The 18,588-nt window shown below is 39.3% G+C and overlaps 1 protein-coding gene across 9 annotated transcripts in view; it reads right to left on the bottom strand.

Annotated features, from left to right (window-relative positions):
- Nucleotides 1–1,422: 1,422 nt before the first annotated feature.
- The window catches only part of KLHL15 (kelch like family member 15), a 37,253-nt gene continuing 20,087 nt past the window's right edge, over nucleotides 1,423–18,588 (bottom strand). For 4 of the 9 annotated variants that reach the window (XM_009635692.2, XM_035891286.1, XM_035891282.1 and 1 more), the window contains one exon: nucleotides 14,851–16,408. In XM_009635692.2, coding sequence (XP_009633987.1) covers nucleotides 15,299–16,408 — 1,110 coding nt within the window. In that variant the 3' untranslated portion in view covers nucleotides 14,851–15,298. Of the gene's footprint in view, nucleotides 16,409–18,588 lie in introns of all 9 variants that reach the window. The other 5 variants (XM_035891284.1, XR_004841594.1, XR_004841595.1 and 2 more) reach the window with 5 other exon arrangements.

The raw sequence follows: 18,588 nt of genomic DNA, 5'->3' as shown, positions 1-18,588 counted from the left end.
CGGCGGCGGGCGGGGAGGAAGGGCGGGGAAAGAGGGGGAGGGGAAAAAAGAGAAAAGGAAGGGGAGCTAAAAGCAGAAGGGGCAATAGCTGTGTGCGGCCAGATTCGCCAGGCACGTTTTGCATTCTTAATTTTGAATCTGGGCTTGGATCAGATTTTGGGCTGGCCCGTCCCGCCGGCGGGAAAGCGCTGGGTCACGGGAGACGCTCCACGTGCCAGCAGCTACCGCGCAGCAGCGCCTCTTCCAAGTCACGCCTCGCACCTCGCGGCCTTTATGAAGGGGGCCAAGAGCTACCCCAATGCCCCGTTAGAATTTGGATGGGGGTGAAGAGAGGGTTCCGAGCCTTTCTAACCTCAAAGTATTAACTTGAAACCCGTAAAGCCAGGCCTCTCCCCGTTACCTTAACACTCCTTGGTTTCTGCAGCCCAGGAGGAAGCTTTTTTCCGCTCGCATCTGCTGCGAGGGAGGCTCCCGTACACATCCTAGGCTGTCCCACCTGTTACTTGGCGGCAGAAGAACATCAGAAATAACCAGTACTAAATTCCAGTCAGGTAAGGTAAACCAAGGCAGTTTTCTGTTCCAGGAAAACAATGTGGATCCTCTCTTTTATGAGTTTTCTCAGGGCATTCCACCCCATTCCCCCCCCCCCCAAGCTGTAGAAATTTAAAATAGCTAATATTGCCTTTAGAATATGAAAAAGAGCACCCTATGAGTCCTGGAAAATTTTATCAAAAGGAAGTTTTACATAAAAGGTAAAAGCCCCTGAAGAACGAGGCAGCAGATAGTTCACTGGGAAGGGTACGGTGGGAATGACAAGAGGAGGTACGCCCCCTCTTATAATCTTAAAATTTGTGATGATAGTTTTTATTGTTCCCTCCTAAAGAAAATTCCTGCATTTCTTTACTGCTGTCTCGTTACAGACCTGATAGAACCAGCTGTAGCAGGAACAAGTGTTTTCCAGCCTAATGGGGGGATCTTTAACCATCGCGCTGGGGAATTGAGCGATGCTGCTTCTCAGCAAGCTGCCTGTGAAATTAGCAGGCAGCCCTTCTTACCTGTTGGCACACTGGACTATTGTCAGGAGCAACATGGGGTGAAATAAGGTGACTTCGGGTTTCTGCCTTTTCTTTTTAAAGCTTTATTGTATTTTTCTGCTGTATTTCACAAGCAGCAGCCGATGCTTGCAAGTTAACAGGATGTCGGAAATACCATGAACGAATGGAACAAGATGAGCCTCGGTACCCAAACCACGGGGTAACAAATGATAATGGTATTTTATTATGGATTTGGTTATAAAGACTCCCTCTTTAGCAAGGTAGAGTTGTATCTAAAATGTACGTAAGTGACCAATGGGTGAAGAACGCTAATGGGCCTCTTTCTCCATTGCGTTCTGCTTCGCACAGTCCGTTGTATCTGTGGAAAATGAGCAGCTGGGGTGCAGCAAATGTTTGTGGAAAAGCAATTTTGCGGTATTTTATGGCGCTTTTGTGAGAGCGCGGGGAGAGACCAGACAGTTTGCAAAGTGGTCGCGTTTCTTGATGTATTTTATTCATCCTCAAGGAGTTAGAGAAAGAAAACCTTCAAAGCTCAGAACGGCAGGCGGGCCCACCAGAGGAATGATGGCGCTGAGGTGAATAACGGCGCCTGCTCTGGTAAGTGCGCAGCCAAAGCCAAGTCTGGGGCTGTGGGTGGGACCGGCTGTTCCCCAGTTTTACGGAGGACAGACATAAGCATATTTCAAGTGCATTCTCTTTTTAAGTTTGGTACATTAGCAGTGAAGAAAACTCCCATTGTTTCTGGACATACAATGGTATATATGTTACAAATACATATTTTTGTGAACAATTTATATTCAGTGACTACACAGCAATTGATACAGTTATGTAACAGATACAAATATCCAAAGAACAAACCGTTGTTTTATAAATTTTTTTAAACCAAACAATTTTATGAGCTCCAGCACTTTCAGTGCATTTTTTTCTTTCATGTGTAAGTTCATCTTTAAAGTGACTGATGCGACTGATTAAAAGGAACGGGAAAAACCTTTATAGGGAACAATACCAATAGTAATCTGGACGAAAGCCCTGCGTACTTTGGTGGCAGGAATAACTGCTGGAGAAGATTGTCTCTGCAAAATTTCCCTGGGACGGTGACAATATATGCCATAATGGATTACACACAGTCCAAAACATCATCGGACAGGCTTAGAAAGGAGCTGAAGTTTCTGCTGCTGGGGCTGCAGAATAAAGAGCTTTGCCACGATCAACTCCTGGCTGTTCCTCATTTAAGAACCTATACCAAGTTTCAGTTTTATTGTGCATGCCAGTATTTTTCCCTTTTCTTGCTAACTGGCTTTTCTAAATACTCGACAAAGAAATATTTCCTTTAGAAAGCTGCAGCTCAGAGAAGCTTGAAAATGTTGCCACAGTTCATAAACTATGTCAGCCCAGGCAAAAATACAATTTAAGAAACTTGATCTCCGGTCCTTTGCCTTAGCCATTACAGTCTGAGCTTTCATAACGTTGTATTAGATTGCTTATTTAATCTTTTTGTCAGGAAAATAAGAACAGTCCTTTACTAGCAGTACAATGACACTTATTTGCCCCACATTTATAGGTACAGTAGAAAAAAAATTGATTCCTTGCACATTCCTGTTAAAATGTGAGTTTGTAACATCTCTGCAGTTGCCTACTCACACTGTTTATTAGAAAAGTGCAATTCTGAAAGGCTGGCTTATTTTGGTGTTCTCCTTCACAATAAATCTTGTGTATTTTAAAAAACAAACCCACATTTTTCCATGCACCTTTTATTCACTAAAATGAATGAATTTTTTCATACCTTGTCTTGCCACTACAGTTTTGCCAGCCTGTTTAGAATTTATTTTTACGGTCTTTATAAAATAAACTGCTTTTGTGACTCTTACAGCTCTTTTGTGTTGTAAGTTAGAAGAATGCTGTTCGGCAGATCTCTCTTCAAGTTCTTTTGAAAATACATGGCCAATAGAAAATACACAACCACAAGGGCTCCAATAAGCTCAACTTTCAGTTGTTAAGCAGCTTCACCTAACGCTGCGAGCCTGGCTTTCTAAATGCACCGCAGAAAGCACAGTTGGAGGTGACGTGTCGGGTACACAGCTTTTCCTGGTCGGTCTCCAAAGCACACGATCCATTTCTCACGTTCCTGTCACTTCTAGCACGTATTTGTTAAACATCTAATTGAACTGGCTTTTATAGGGGTGCGCGATGATGGACCTTTCCCGGTGCCTTTATGAAGGGAGTGTGCTTCGCCTATTCATAAGAATACTCTTTCATTCTTTCTACTTTATTCACTTCCTAACTTGAAAAAAAAAAAGGGGGGGGGGTGTTGAACAGATTTTTATATTTAACAATACTGTTTTATTTGGAGTAAAACTTACCTTTTGCTTTTTGTACTTCAGGTGGGTCCGTTTTCAACGTTTGTCAGAGGTGCTATTTTGGCAGCTATGAGGTCTGAAGTCATACTTTCAGAAAGTAAATTGAATGTTAAGGACAGATGCCACTGCAGAGCTCTTTGTGCTTTCCTGATGACCTACCTTTAATTGCAGCAAAGGCGTTACTGCATTCACATCTGGGGTAAACCAGTACTTGAATTTCAGCGCATGCTGTCTCATCAGCTTTGCCACAATCTGACAGCATCCAAAATACACTCAGTGCTTTCCAAATAAAGATCCTATATTCTAAAACAGGGGACAGGTAGAAGAGAGAAACAAATCATGCAAAAAACCCCAGTGTACTCACACTGCATATAGTTTCACTTTTGATATCACCGTGGTTAAACACCCAAACATTCCTTCCCTAATTCAAATCCGTGACTTCTCACTGCAGGCATCAGTAGCCGTAGTTCCATGTTTTTCAATGCCTCCCAGCTCCGACGAGTAATTCTTCTGTTAACAAGCTGTTGACGCTACCAACAGAGATGTCAGCTAATGCACAGTGTAGCAGTCGTCTTCTAAAGCACAGATACACGCTATGAGTAGCAGCAAGAACACGAATGCCTTTTTGATGCCCTTGGGCACCCATCACAACAAAGTCCAACTCCTGCCAAAATTCAAATGCATCTCAGATTCCAGTCAAGATGGATGCATTTTGGAAATTAACTGAGGCTAAAAGGGTGAAAGGTCTTGCATCTCTTGCCAGTCTCTCTAGGTATTTAGCAAATCAAGTCTTTTTACCTTAAAAATTGTTTTCACAGTAATCCTTAAGTTCTTAGCAAGATGATGTGAATATCTTTACCTCATTTGCCTATAAATGCATTGACATCAGGATCTTGATAAATATATATATTAAATGTTGTACCTTATTTACCTGAATGACAATTTCTAGGTCTACCAAATAATTTCAAATTAAAGGCACGCATTCCTTCTTTTACTTAATAATTAACAGTGACATGCTGAGCTTACTTCATTACTTGTAACTGACTTTCAGGATGATCATCTTTGAAGGGTTTTAATTTCTATTTTACTGTCTACCAGGGCACACGATGTAGCTCTCCCACGAATGAGAAGTAGAATGCATTATACGCTTACTATATATACATACACCATTACATGATTATTACAGTCTATTACTGAAAGTGTCCTAGTGTGTTCATTTTTGCTGTTAGGAAATTGCATTTTAATGTTTCTAACAGTATCCACACGCACTTGTAAGAGCGAGAGGAGTTACAGCGAGGTCCGCGGGACTTACCGCTCACACACGCAGAGACCAGCTGGAGAACGCAGCACATACCGCTACCTGCTGCATGATATTTTGCATGGTACAAGTTCTTCAGAAACGGGCAAAGATTTGTCTACTTGAGTAGTGAAGCCTATACTTATGTTAGTCAACTCTTGGCTTAAGCTCTGACTTGCTTCCCCATCAAGCCCCCTAGGCTGGGGCTTGAAGCAGTGCAAGATCCCAGGGCCCAGAAGAGCAGCAGACCATTCTGCGGGGGCTTTGTCAGGCAGCTGGAACAAGAAGGGAGAGCGAGCTGAGCAGCACACGAGGAATCCTCCAGATTTCTTCTTCACTGATGCTGCCACCATCATTTGATGTAACAGAAGAGTGTAAGAGAAAACCTTTATTATTCTATTTCCAGAAGGCAGAATTTGGTTTCACGGCTTTATCTGTTCAGTCTAGAGTAACACCCTTTTTGAGAGGAAAAGCCTACATTTGGCTTTAAAATATTTTTCTTTTCTAGATCGTCATTCCATACAATTCATCAGTCACCTCATCATTTTACTCTTACCAGCCCACTACAGTGGCCACGCAGCCAACACGTTGCTCTTCTCAAGCTCTACCAGAAGCTAGCAAAAATGAAGAGGCCGTATTTGACAGAGAGAAGGAGAGATATGAGGCAAAACTGGAAGCAAGGTGCCCTTTTCAGGACATAAACCCCTGTTTCTGTGGAGAGTACTCATCAGCCAGGAAGTCCTACGACAGTTCCTCGCTCTTTGGTACCATGGCATGGCTCAGGCTGGTTTTGCACCTTTCCATTCCTTTGCCTCACATTCATCAAAACCCAATCGCCTCTGATACCTTCAACTACCGCTCCAATTCCAGGAGCATTTTCCACAAAGGAGTAACACCCAACTTTATGCATGCTTAAGTGCCTTTAGGGAATTCTAGGACATGTTGCAGGGGTCTTTCACAATCACTAATGAAAACTGCCATTTAGATCGTTTCCCCCAGTGATGCCTTATATGTTTAACAAGTGTTACCACCTGCTACTTCTCATAACCTGAAGCCATTGATGTTTTTGCCCCCACGCCTTATGGAGGAGGGCTACAGCTGGCATAGTTGCAGCTTATGGTGTAGGAACTAGAGGGGTGCGGGGTAGTGGCGTGCAGAGTGACATTGCCTGTACTGTTGTTTCTCTCTAGCACAGCATTTGAAACTTCCTCTTCGGTCTCGTAAATCACTACAGTAGGGCACTGGCACTGGTAAAACACAATGCTCTAGCTTGCTTTGGCGGTTTTATAGATGAGAAAAAACATCACATTTCTCAAGTGTGATTGAATAGGTTCTTACTCTGGTACGTGTGTAGCAATGCCTGGTGTTATACAGGTAGAGAAACTGGCTGTTACAAACAGGAGCAACTTTGCTGAACATCAAGGGATGGCAATTTCACGGGTTGAAAAGCCTGAGGGATCAATCTGTTGCTACAGAAGAATGGGAATATGAAGCACGTAAATTGTATGCCAGGTCCCAGGCATTCTCTCTGGAGGATACTGGACGATTTCCATCCACAGCAGATGCATAAATCTTCAGAAGTTAAGGCGCTAGAAAATTGCTAGCCCTTCTAGTCACTTTAATGCGTTCTGCTCTGCTTTGAATAAGGCTGCAAATCTGAAAGCATGGCTTCCTACACCGGTTTAACAAGTTTAGCAAAACATACATTCTTGTAATTAATTTTTACCATGGGAAAAATAAAAATCTCCGAACCGCAAAGCTAGGACAAAACTAAAACTGAGCAACTGTGATCATTTTGTAAGTTCATAACTCCTGCAAAGTACAGCTGGTTGATTATTTGGGTGTTAACAATTTTGTACTGAGATTTCTTTGGCTGGGGTATTTATTTTACTCATATAGAGGTCAGCCTCACTCCCCTTGTTTTCAGAGAACCGTACTGAGCCAAAAATCCAGCTCTTTCAGAAATCAGCTAAAACACTTCCAATAAGGTTGTTAATTGGATCAGCTCCCAACTTTAAGACCATGAAAAGTGATTAAATTAAAAGCTATAGTTCAGTTAATTATCATCACCTATTTTTTTCCTGACTACATAATTCTTTTCAGTGTTTTGGATAATCTGTCAGGAGAAACAGTGCAGGAAAAACTATTACTTCACAGTGACTCTTCTGTTTGCAATAAATGAACCGAGAACCAGGAGGAGGAGAAATTATTTATATATATGTGTGTATATATATAAGGTTTTATACTCTGAAATTTTGATTTTTGATGTTCTGGGTTTCATTATAATAAGTTAAAATAAGTTCTTGGTATTGAGTTGACACCTGCGTTAGATAAAGAAAATCCTTGGAGAACTACCTGTAAAGAGCCAGAGTTAGAAGTGAGAGCACGTGTGACACCAGGCAAATCCCATGGAACATCCTCAGCTGACCAAGGACACCCAAGTGACTAGGACTCCTTCCTGGGAATAAATTAGACATGAGGGTTTTCCGAGAGGCGCAAGGCAACAGCAGAGCAGTTTCTCACTTTCCAGGAGTGAAAATGAAGGCCATCACTACACCAACGTAGGGGAAAGCACTTTGGCTACACCTTGCATTGACACCAGCATCACCACCACAAGCACAGTCTCGTGCACTTTGCATGACTTGGGCAGTCTGGGAAGGTAAACTGACCACCTTGGAATTTCTCCCAAGACTATGGCAGTTAAACATCGGAGAAATACTTGTTTTCAGTTAGCATTATGCAATTCTTTTGACAAAGAAGGGATGGTAAAGTCAGAGAGTCTCATTGGTAGTACTGAAACGCATATGAACAGACCCATAACACAGACAACTCAGCACAGGAGAGAAAGATTCTCACGTAGAAAAATAATTATATGGTTGATATAACTCAAACTTGTGAGATGAGCCACGTGACAAAAAAAAGCAAATAAACCAATGCTTAGAACATGCCTGAGGACACACCAAAATGGGTGTGGAAAAGGAGGCTGCCAGTTCAGGCCAAAGGCTTATCTGTCTGCTAAAATTAAATAGTGCAATAAAGGGGTTAACTATTAAAGCCACCTATCTCATTAGAAAACAAGTTTTTTTTCCAGCACCCTTACTGAGCAACATTTATCCATGGTACAGGAGAACTGCTCCCGAGGGTGACACCACCAGGAGACACATTTGACAGACATTGAGATATGTGGCAAAAAGAGTATTTTTTTAGTTTCTCAAGTATTATATAGCATCGGCCTAGAAGGCTTGGCGCTCAGCATATGATGCTTAGTGCTGGTGTTCATTCTGATGGATAGATGAGTGAAGAGTAACAGGTCACTTAAACAGAGATAATGATGAGGCTTATTTTTACCTGTAAATACCACCTAAAGCACTTATCAGCACAATTAAAGCACCGAATGCAAAAGTGGAAAGCGTTAATGAAAACAAGAAATTGAAGCTGTCTTTACACATATTCCCTACCCTCTCCCTTGAAAGAACGAAAATTTTGCACATGCCAAGAAAGTTGCCTTGGACAAGGCAGCACTTGGATTAAAAGATGACACTGAAACATAAGGCTGGATAGGCTAAAGGCTGGATGGGGATCCCATGTCCACGACTATGTTAACAACTCAAAAGGTACAGAACTAATACAAAACCTGCAACACCCAAAGCAACAGTTTTCCTTTTCCGTATTATGATGCTGATGGAATCAGAAAAGAAAAAAAAAAACAACAAAAAACCCACCCAAAACTCAAAACCAAAACCCCAAAACACAATCTGTAACAAAGGGGGAACATCTGTTGAAATTAAGAATTCCAAGTCAACAAGGGTGGATAACTTATACCAAAGAATCTGGAAAGAATTAACTGGAAAAAACCTTTGCCAAACTAACATTAATTTCATATTACACCAAACAAGTGAACACAGATGACTGAACTACTGCCAAAAAATAAGGCTGTATATTTTAAAAAAGTGAAGAATTTAGTATGAACAACTATGAACCCGTTAAAATGTGAGAACTCTCCTTAGTGAAACAGCAGAACCATTATCACAGATTCCTTATCAACTACAGAGGTGCTAACAAGTCAGTCAAGTCGGCCAGTGTAGCATTGTGGAAGAAAGGTATTGCCAAAACCACAACCTGGCTCACTGAGAAGGGAAATTAAAAAGGTGAACAAAACCAACTCTTAAGTAACATTTAGCATGGAAAGATTGATATAGTGGAAGAGAAGATGACAGCAGTCACGGTACTGAATGTTGTTCTAATCTGACACTTTTAATCCTGAAATTAAGTTTCCCCTTCCTGTTACTGGAAACGTTCAGCAGTCTGGCTTGGACTGCTGGCGCTTTTGAGGTCCAAGCGCGTGATGAACGCGCGTTGTCTCAGAGCCCTCAATTCCCTGTACTTGATAGCAGGGAACACTCTCTTCTCCCGGCTGGCTGCGGTTTTCACTCTTTAAATTTAAATTTGTGTCTTGACACCAAATTACAAATGTAACGAAGTCAACTCTGAACACTGTTTCAAGCTTGAAATGCAGAGTAGACACATGAATGCACTACAGCAATTAAAATCGGGAAGATTCTGAAGTACAGCTAAAGAAAGGAGCTTGATGCTGTGTAAGGACATCCAACTTTTCTTGTTGGGATAAAAACTTCAACACAATGTTATGAGTTATAGCAACACAACATTTTTGAAGAGTTGCTTAACAGAGTAAACTCTGAAGTCCTGTAGAGAGTAATCCAGGTCCACCACACTTTCAGTACTACAAAGTTTACACCAAGAGTGTTTAAAGATTAAAAATATTTTATTTACATTTTTCTTTATACACATTTTATACACTTTTTTCAGTTTAAAACCCAAACAGAACACATATGCAAGTCTGAGCATACTGTATCCATAGCTAGGGAAAATTACTTTCTGCCAAAAAAAGACAAGGAAAAAAGGCTTTAAAACAGTTAAAAAGAGGCAATTCTTAAATTATTCCGAGAAGGTTATAGCAGCCCTGGGGTAATCATTAGACAGTTATTCCAAATGTACATATGAGGTCATATAGATATAATTTTAATTTTCTCTAGGAAAAAGTATTTCCAATTGCTAGACACAACCACAGCACTGTTTGAAAATAACTTTTCCTGTTATCTTATCAAATACTTATCAAATACATTCTTTTCAATACAAACAATCTGATATTGTACACTGGAATCAAGTGGGATACTATAGTGGAATTGCAATCTCCAGCATATAATAATTTATTTTAAAAAGAGCTACAAAAATAACAATATATAGGGAAAAATATTTAAAATAAAAACATAGCTCACTCTTCCCTTCACCCATTCCCTAAAACTGACAGAAAAGTTAGGTGGGTCCCACTGAGGTAATAAAAGCCCCCTAAGTATAGCTAACTTTACAGTCCTACATTAACACTGTATTTTCTAGACTTGCAATAAGGTTTTCTACCAGAGCCATAAATAAAACCGACCATCTGCAAATAGAAGTGGTTTTCCCCTAGCTACCAACTTAATATTAATCCAAAAGTATTTGAAATTGATCTTTGAAAGTTATTTTGAAAAGACTACATTAAACATTAATTGAAACTTGGGAAGTGGAAAAAAAATAGTAGTAGAGGGAAATCTAGGAAAGCTGTGCTCAAAACAAGTCAGTTTTTCTGCCACCTGCCACATACAACTATGTTTTATGAAGCTTACCCACACGAATGGAAATTTTCAAGTTACTCGCCAACTTTCAAAAATAGAATACAGATGCAAAAGTAGTCCTTAGTATTTACTTCAAGCAGCTTCAGATTGTTTTACAAACATTAAAATCTCAAAAATGTTAGCTACAGGACACCAGCAAGCTTTGTTTTAAATAGATTACACATGCTTTCCAGTTATACTCCTTCCCACTCTCCTTCAGCAAGCCCTGCCACACATCATGGACCACGCTTACGCAAGCAACTTCACCAGCTATATTTTTATTGACGGAAGGGGAGCAGGATGGGTGATTTCTTTGATGCCCCCAACCCTATAAACACTTAAGCACAAGTTTAGTAACATTTGCATTTTTGTATGTTTTAAGTACCTTGCAGTTTTCTGTTTCCTTTATATTGGACTCTTCACATATATGAAGTACACATTTGAAGTGTTAAAAGAATCAGGGGCCTGATTCACTACTTTCTTTTTTTGTGAGGAAAAAAATATTAAAAAGGCAAAAGACCTCTACAAATGCGACTATTTCTAAAAAGACTGTCGTATAAATGCTGACACAAGCTTTACCTTTATTTTTAAAGAACTGTTAACATCTCCCCATAATGCTTACTCTCCTTTTGCAAAAGAATGGACATAATGAGTTAAGCGATGTTTTTCTTTTTAAACAGATTTGAATTTGTACCTGCTGAATTTTATCCTTTGCTTCCTGAGAGTCAGGTGAAGCTTCATCGCTGATGTAAGTAGTTACCATATTATCAGCATGAAAAAACGCAGCACAGGGGTTTGTAAGGCAGGAGGTCCTCAAGAAAAAATGGCTGCAAATCTCAGAAACCAAAGAAATATTAAAGTCACAAATCCTTAGAGCTAGTTGTAGCAGGAGCGCTATCATACTGCACAAGGTAGGGCACCCACTTTCCAAAGGAAGTAACACAAAAGCGGGTGCCACGTAGCTCACATGCTCATGCCAGGCCCTCTCGCTAGCAGTGCTTTCTGAAATAGCAGAGCCTTTGTAAAATCAAGTACTGCCTTCCTCCAGTGGAATCAATGTGGGGAAAAATTTCAAAAGGTTTTTTTGCCACCTAGTACCTCCCACTACGAAAGTGCTACAACACTTCGTGGGGAAAAAAACCCCAGCTTTTTTACTTATGCAGTACTTCGAAAAAAAATATCTGTCCTATAAAAACAGATACAGCAGCATGCGGAATGGCAACTGGCAGTGTCCAGCCCCTTTTCAGGAGCCTATGCTTTCTGACCATTTTTGTCCTGTACAACCCCCTATGCTTTTTTGTCCATTCTGGCTCATTTGAAACCAAAATTTCCTCCCAGAGCTAGCTGCTAAATTAAGACATGAAGATGGTGTATTTTTGCTATAAATGTGAAAAAAAACCCCACACTGTAACTCACTATGTCCACCCTTTTAAGAAAAGGCAAGTACACTTGCTGTTCAAAAGCAGGTCGTGTGTTAAATTTTAAAAACGAGGGCGAGATCAGATTTGCTGGTATTCCATTACGATTGGGGTGGGAACAGAAGAAGAAACACCTGCAAACTTTACTAGTCAAAGATCATAACTTACCTTTTCTGTGACAAATGAGAGGCATTTAAAGTTTTTTAAAACTCACATTAATCTGATCATAATGATTAAAATTTCATAGTAACAGGCAATTTTTATTAGCCAGTTTAGTTCCGTTTTTATTTAAACTCTAAATTATCTGCAGCTAAATACTAAAAGCAAACACAAACAGTAACTTTCCATTAAAAAAAAAAAATCCCTCTGATATATGAAGTAACAAAAATAACTGCCTCAAAAGTTCCACTGCAATGGAAGAGAATGTAAGCTAATTTTATATTTCATGTTTGAAACAATAAAGCACAGTAGAAATGTAAATTAACAAAACATTCTTGCATAACCCCCCCCAATGTTCTAAACCCAAGCAAATTCCAATGATTCCTAATGCTCCAAAGGTTACAGCCAGCTTCTTAACGGAGACACAACTTCAGGGAAGTTGAAACCAACAGTTCATGTTAGAATTTCACAGAATAATTACTCTCACAGTCCTGAACAAGATCTTTCAGAACTGAGCGCCTGAAGATAAATATGAACTTAAACGCAGAGCACCTAAAAGTGATCTGGTTCTTCATGTTTCAAGTGTCAATACTCACCAATGACTTTAGTGGCAGTTCCTTAGTGCACAGAACTTCAGAAGGTGCTTATATGCAGACTCAGAAACTTAACTTGTAACACCCCCATCCTTACTATTATTTTTAAAAAAGTCTTGGCCATGTCTCTTTACTACACCTGAAACATGGGAGACCAGATATCCAGAACCCCATCCATTTCTCAGACTGGCCCTAGAAGAAAGTGAAGTACTCCCTACTGTACATAACATGCCCATGAAAGCCTTCTCAAAGAAGGATTCATTTTTGCTGCCCCATAAATTTGTTGAGAAATGAGTTGGTGACAAAAAGAATAAAACAATTTAAAAAACCCTTGTCTTTTTCTTGTGCCCCAATATTCCATGAACTATGTACAGCAGAACCTTTTTACCTGCACACAGCCAGCACCCACTGGAGTCAGTTTCTCTCTGCACCCATGCAGGGTAATGCACACACGTGTCTCACAGTGACGCTGAGGTTTTAGTGTAAGCCGTGCTGGCTTTAAGTTAAGCTGTTAAGAAAGTAGATCAGATTTCTAATTCAGTAAACTGGATTTTGATTAGAAAACACTTAAATTTTACTGCAAACTAGTCTGCATCAGAAGGCTGAATCAGTATTTGGTCCAGTCACTACTGGCGTAAGTAACTTACCACTACAGCTGTGATGGCATACATTCTCTCTTTCTGTTAAAACATATGGAAAGAAAATACTCTATCAATAATCTTTACTCATTTAAAAAAAAAAAAAAAAAATCCAACTTGCCCTATAGCTCCAAATCCTCACATCTCAACTCAGAATGTAATTCCTACAAAAATATTAAAATACAAGTATGAGGAGTTTTACAGATTGTTTTAACTTCTATCAATTTTTTCAAAAGTAGTTTAGGCAAGTAGGTGTTACTTTTAACATAGGAAATTTAGGGTGATTTTGGTCCCTTTGTAAGTGCATTCTTTTGAACTCCCTGAGTATTGTACATTCCTTTTCTACAGTGATCTCTGACTGGAAGATGCTGAATAAAGTGGTTTTGCATTGCTGCACATAAAGTAAAGTCTATTGCTTAAAGTGAAACACAGCAGCGTAAGATTTTACAAAATATGCAGGTGCATGTTACAGCATTTTGCCTCAACTAAGTGTGAGCTTTCAACTTCCTCAAATCTCTCCTTTAGATTCTAGGAGTGGCTAATTTCACATCATTAACTACAATCAGAATGTAGTTACCGTTATTATTTATGTCTTGGCAGATAATTCTTACCAATCTACTGTCAGTAATATCTGCAAGTTAACACAATGGAGTTATTCAAAGCCTTCTTGGACCACACATCTCATTTCAGGCACTCTGAGGTCAGTAGCGATAGTTGTGTAGGTTTTTTTGTAGAAGAAACATAAATGGCACTAACCATCCAACCACCTAACTCCACATTTTCAAAACACAGTAGTTCATAGCAGTCAATAATTAAAATAATAAAAGATTATACCACTTCAATAAGAGTACAAACAAAATACTCAGATTGAAGTACGAGAACAAGCAAAGTACTGAGAACAAACTGTAGTTTATCCAGTTCCTAAAATAACTGTGGGTCAAAGCAGTGCTGAGCATTTGCTTATTGACATTTTCCATTTTCATAAAAAAAGAAGACCGGGCAGCACATTCAAACATAAAAGAAACTCAGGTAAGATGTGTTTACTTTTTAAAAAATAATTTATAAAGTAACAAATTATCAACAGTTCATTATGTAGCATCAATATAAAGAGTTTAAAGTTACTGAATCAATCAGTAAATACTAAAGATAAGATACTTTGATACCAAATGAGGCCTCCAGTTACTTAAGAACTTCAAATTATTTAGCTCATTAAAGGATAGTACTCTACCTTAAGTTCAACAGATATGGCTGAATCTGTGCACTAGTTAAAACATAATATTGTAGCTGCACATAAAAAGATGTATTTATATATAGTTTTTACAGTGTATGCATGTGTGTGTATATATGTTACTCACCAACAAACACAATGCAGACAATAGAAGGCAGCATAGAAATAGTGTTTTGAATATAAAAATGTTTCATTTTCAATTTAGTAGAAAATGTGTAATTAGCATTTTGGCAGACTTACTGGTACTACTATACAAAACCAGGAAAAAGGTCATGCAAAGGCATTAAGATTATTCTTCAACATATATAAGGGAAAACAAAAACACCTAGCAGATTTGAAAATACTTTGCAATTAACGGGAAAAGCATGCAAAAGACAACATAAAATACAGAAATTGTTTAGTTTTGTTCTTTTAAACCTGGTTGTACCTTAGTACAGATGATGATGAGCTTTATTTTGATGCTCAATAAAAAAAAATGAAAGTCTTCTTTCCTTCCTTCCTTCCACAAATATTTTGTTAAACTCAACTGATTTCAGAAGCATAGTGGTATAACGGCCATTAAAAAAAAGAAAAAAAAACGAAGTAAGTATTATGGATGTAAAATGTTACCAAAAAATAACCACACTCAAAAATATATTTCTCTTTCCCCTACTTACAATTATGTTTGTTTAAAAAAAAACCCAAAGCTTTTACAATATCAGACCAACTACTGGCTTTTCTAATAAACTTGGTAAGTACTCTCCCTGTACATCCTGTTTCTTGTAAGCATTTAGCAGTTGTTCTTATACACAAAGCAATGTCTCTGAAGGAATTCAACTGGCTTTTATGTTTTGACAAATTAGGTACAGCTTTTTGTATTTCAGCAAGTTGTTCATTCTGGTTTAGCTGCAACGTCTAACATGCTCCAGAACATATTCAGGAAAGTGCAAGCTGCAGACTTGTAACCCATCCAGCTTGCATGGCATCCTCGGATATTCATCTTCTTTCCATTTGTTTTCCTCTGGATCAAAGGTGAGAATCGAATCACTGTAATGACCATTGTAACACAGGCCTCCAAGAACCATTATCTGTTTGTCCAGAACTGCTACACCGTGACCACTCCTACCAATTGGCATAGAAGCCAATATAGTCCACTGATCAGCATCTGGGTCATACACCTCTGTAGAAGGACATCCTTGAGATTCAAAGGAGGCCCTTAGGATCACACAGACACCACCAAAGACATAAAGCTTACCATTATAAGAAATCATTTTGTGAAAGCATCTTGCGTAATTCATTTTGCATTTGTTCTCCCAACAGTTAGTGACCACTTGAGTTCTCCTTGTTCGCTGCTCTACTGTCCCTTCTTTACTGGGATCGAACACACACACTTGCTTAGAAGTTGAAGATGATGTAATTCCACCAGTGATATACAACTTGTTACCAAGCACAGTCCCTTCATGTCCGTATTTATTGACTGGATAGGGATCCACAAATTCCCATTTATCTTCAGTAATATCATACCGTTCAGTCGAGTAAAATGTTTCATCCCTGGTTCTCCCAGCCACCGCATAAACATACCTCCCAATAACTCCAACAGCAAACTCAGAACGTGGAACAGACATGTCTGCCATTCGTAACCACGTGTTCTGTCTTGGGTCATATCTAAACACTTTGGATGAAGCATGAAACTCACCATCTGGCCCCAGTTCTTCCCCACCTAATAGGAATACAAAGTTATTCACAATGGCAAGGCAGTCTGGTCGTAAAGGTACTTGAGGGCCCTCTAGTTCCCACCAGACCCTTGGTTTGTGCAAGAGAAGAATTTTACTGTTTACCATACTGTGTCCTATCATTCCTCTAAATACTGCAGTCTGGGGTTTGGCAGAACGAATTTTGTTCGATTTCATTTCCATCAAAGGCTGTTGGTGAACGCTATGAAAGTAATTCATGGCTTGGTCAACCTCATGTCGCAGCTGCCGGGAGTATCGATAAAACTCTGATGTTTTTACCTATGAATACATTTAAAAGGTATTAAAATTCTGACCAAGAGAAACAATCCAGAAAACCTAAATAAATGACTATGTGTCATTAGAAGGTTATTTTACTTAGTTGCATTCAGGTAATCTTGAAAGCAACTGCATATGTGCATGGAGGGTTAAACTAATGTACCGTTATCCAAAATCCAGAAGGCAATGTAGTGATGAACAGCAGTAACTAACATTTTCAGCAGAATACTCACATGCAGAATTTAAGCCTGAATTCAGCACAACTGAAACCGCCAAGTCTAAAAATCACTATTCCTTCTCCCCAAAAAAGCTTAATCCTTGAAGCACCTAAATTAAAAATGCACTATTTTCCTGATTTTGGAAAACATTTTACACACCCATTCTGTGTTTACCAAGGTCCACCCTAGTCAAATTTCTGCTGAATTCTCACAACCAAGCCCAAGCTGGTATTCCCAAGGCTCTGCTCACCGGGCTATTTAATTGGGGCAGGGTGGGAAGGGAGGGTACCCAAACCCCTTCCCTTCAGAACACGTGATCCCACTAACCACTCATCATGATGGCTACCTTATGGTTTCTCCTCTGTGAGTCTCCATGTGTTAACGCACACCTTTAACACAAGAGGAAAACATCTCAACCTATAATCCTTTGGTTGCACGTTTATTTGGCAAATTGCAGGAGTAGGTTTAAACTTCCACTTCCCAGGTGAGAGTTACAACTTTTGAATTAACACGTAGTAGTGAAGTGCTCCTTCTTGGTGCCATCTCAATTTGAAAAGAACTATACCTACTCAGTTTTATTGGAGCGGGACGGGGGGGGGTGTGGGGGATGGGAGGAAGACTAAGAATTTACCTTTCCAGGACCCTTCCTACTATCTAAGCCAATTTAAGTTCCCAAGACTGGCCCTGAGACAATTCCAAAACACATCCCCATCTTGAACATTTTAATAAATCTAGCTTTGGGCAGCCCTTGGGTCACTGTGTGATTCTCTTCAAAGAAGCTTCACTCTTCCTGTACAGTCTGTTCTAACACAGCATTCCAAATTATACTTCTAAAACAAATTAAAACCTGCTAGATACTGCCAAATCCACAAATCCTCTATCAGATGTGATCCTAAGTCCCAGTTTCTTTCACATAAAACTGGATTGCTTTCAAACACTCCGAATACCTTTAGTTCCCACCAGCTCCAAAAAGAGAAGCAATGCTCTGAAAAAATGCGAGGCCACTCTGAAATTTTCAAGTGACCACAAGGTAATACCAGAAGCTACTATTTTCAGTATCTGTTCTCCCACTTCCTCGTACTCCCTGTCCCAAGGGACAAAAACCTGTACCACCACTTACCTGAGGGGTAGTGGTGTGAGTTTTCATGTATATGAAAAGCAATTTGGAAACTAATGTTGTTTATACGTTGTGATTAAAGTAGCTGTTGTTCCATAAACATGTACTATTAAAATTTTGTTAGCTCTCAGTTAATTATTTCTCTTCCTTGTATAGTAATTAAGACATTCTGCTGTCAAATAAACATTTCTAACAAATCTTTTGAACTGTTACTGACATGATTTGCACAGATTCTGAGATTGTTTTACACACCAGATTTTCAAAAAACCCTGAATACTAACCTACCATTGCAAAGCACTGTACAGCTCAAGAGTTATAGAGATTTGATGTTTTTATTTACATTTCCCCCCCACTTTATTTTGATGAGTTCAACTTCTCTTTGCTTGGAAAAAGAGGATGGTCACACGCAGATGGCATATATTATCCCTAGGACAATACCCAATTTCTTTCTACCGTTTTTACCAGGGATGATTATGGAACAAAAAGGTTTACTTAGGTACAGTGCTTATAAAAAACCCATAGTAAGCCCAACTCTTCTGGGGAACAACAGATCTATTTTCTTATTGCAACTAAAGAATGTATCATACGAGCACAGGAGATCTGCTCATATGGCATTTGTTAGAATAAACCATATACCTTGCCTGACTGAAAAGATGGAACATAAATTCCAGAAAATATGCTGGGGGAGGGGTGGCAGGAAGAACCACAGCAACAGAAAAATGGCAAAATATAGAAAGCCTTAAAGGCTACAAAAACCGAAACAGGAAGTTAAAATAACAAAGAATTGTGGGTGCATTACTTTATCCTTAAAAGTAACTTTCAAATTCTAAAACAGCATGACTATTTCA

Source organism: Egretta garzetta, unplaced genomic scaffold (assembly GCF_000687185.1).
Source record: "Egretta garzetta isolate BGI_Z169 unplaced genomic scaffold, ASM68718v1 scaffold373, whole genome shotgun sequence".
Lineage (NCBI taxonomy): Eukaryota > Metazoa > Chordata > Aves > Pelecaniformes > Ardeidae > Egretta > Egretta garzetta.
Note: the sequence above shows the minus strand (reverse complement) of the source record. Positions and strands in the feature narration are given on the sequence as shown.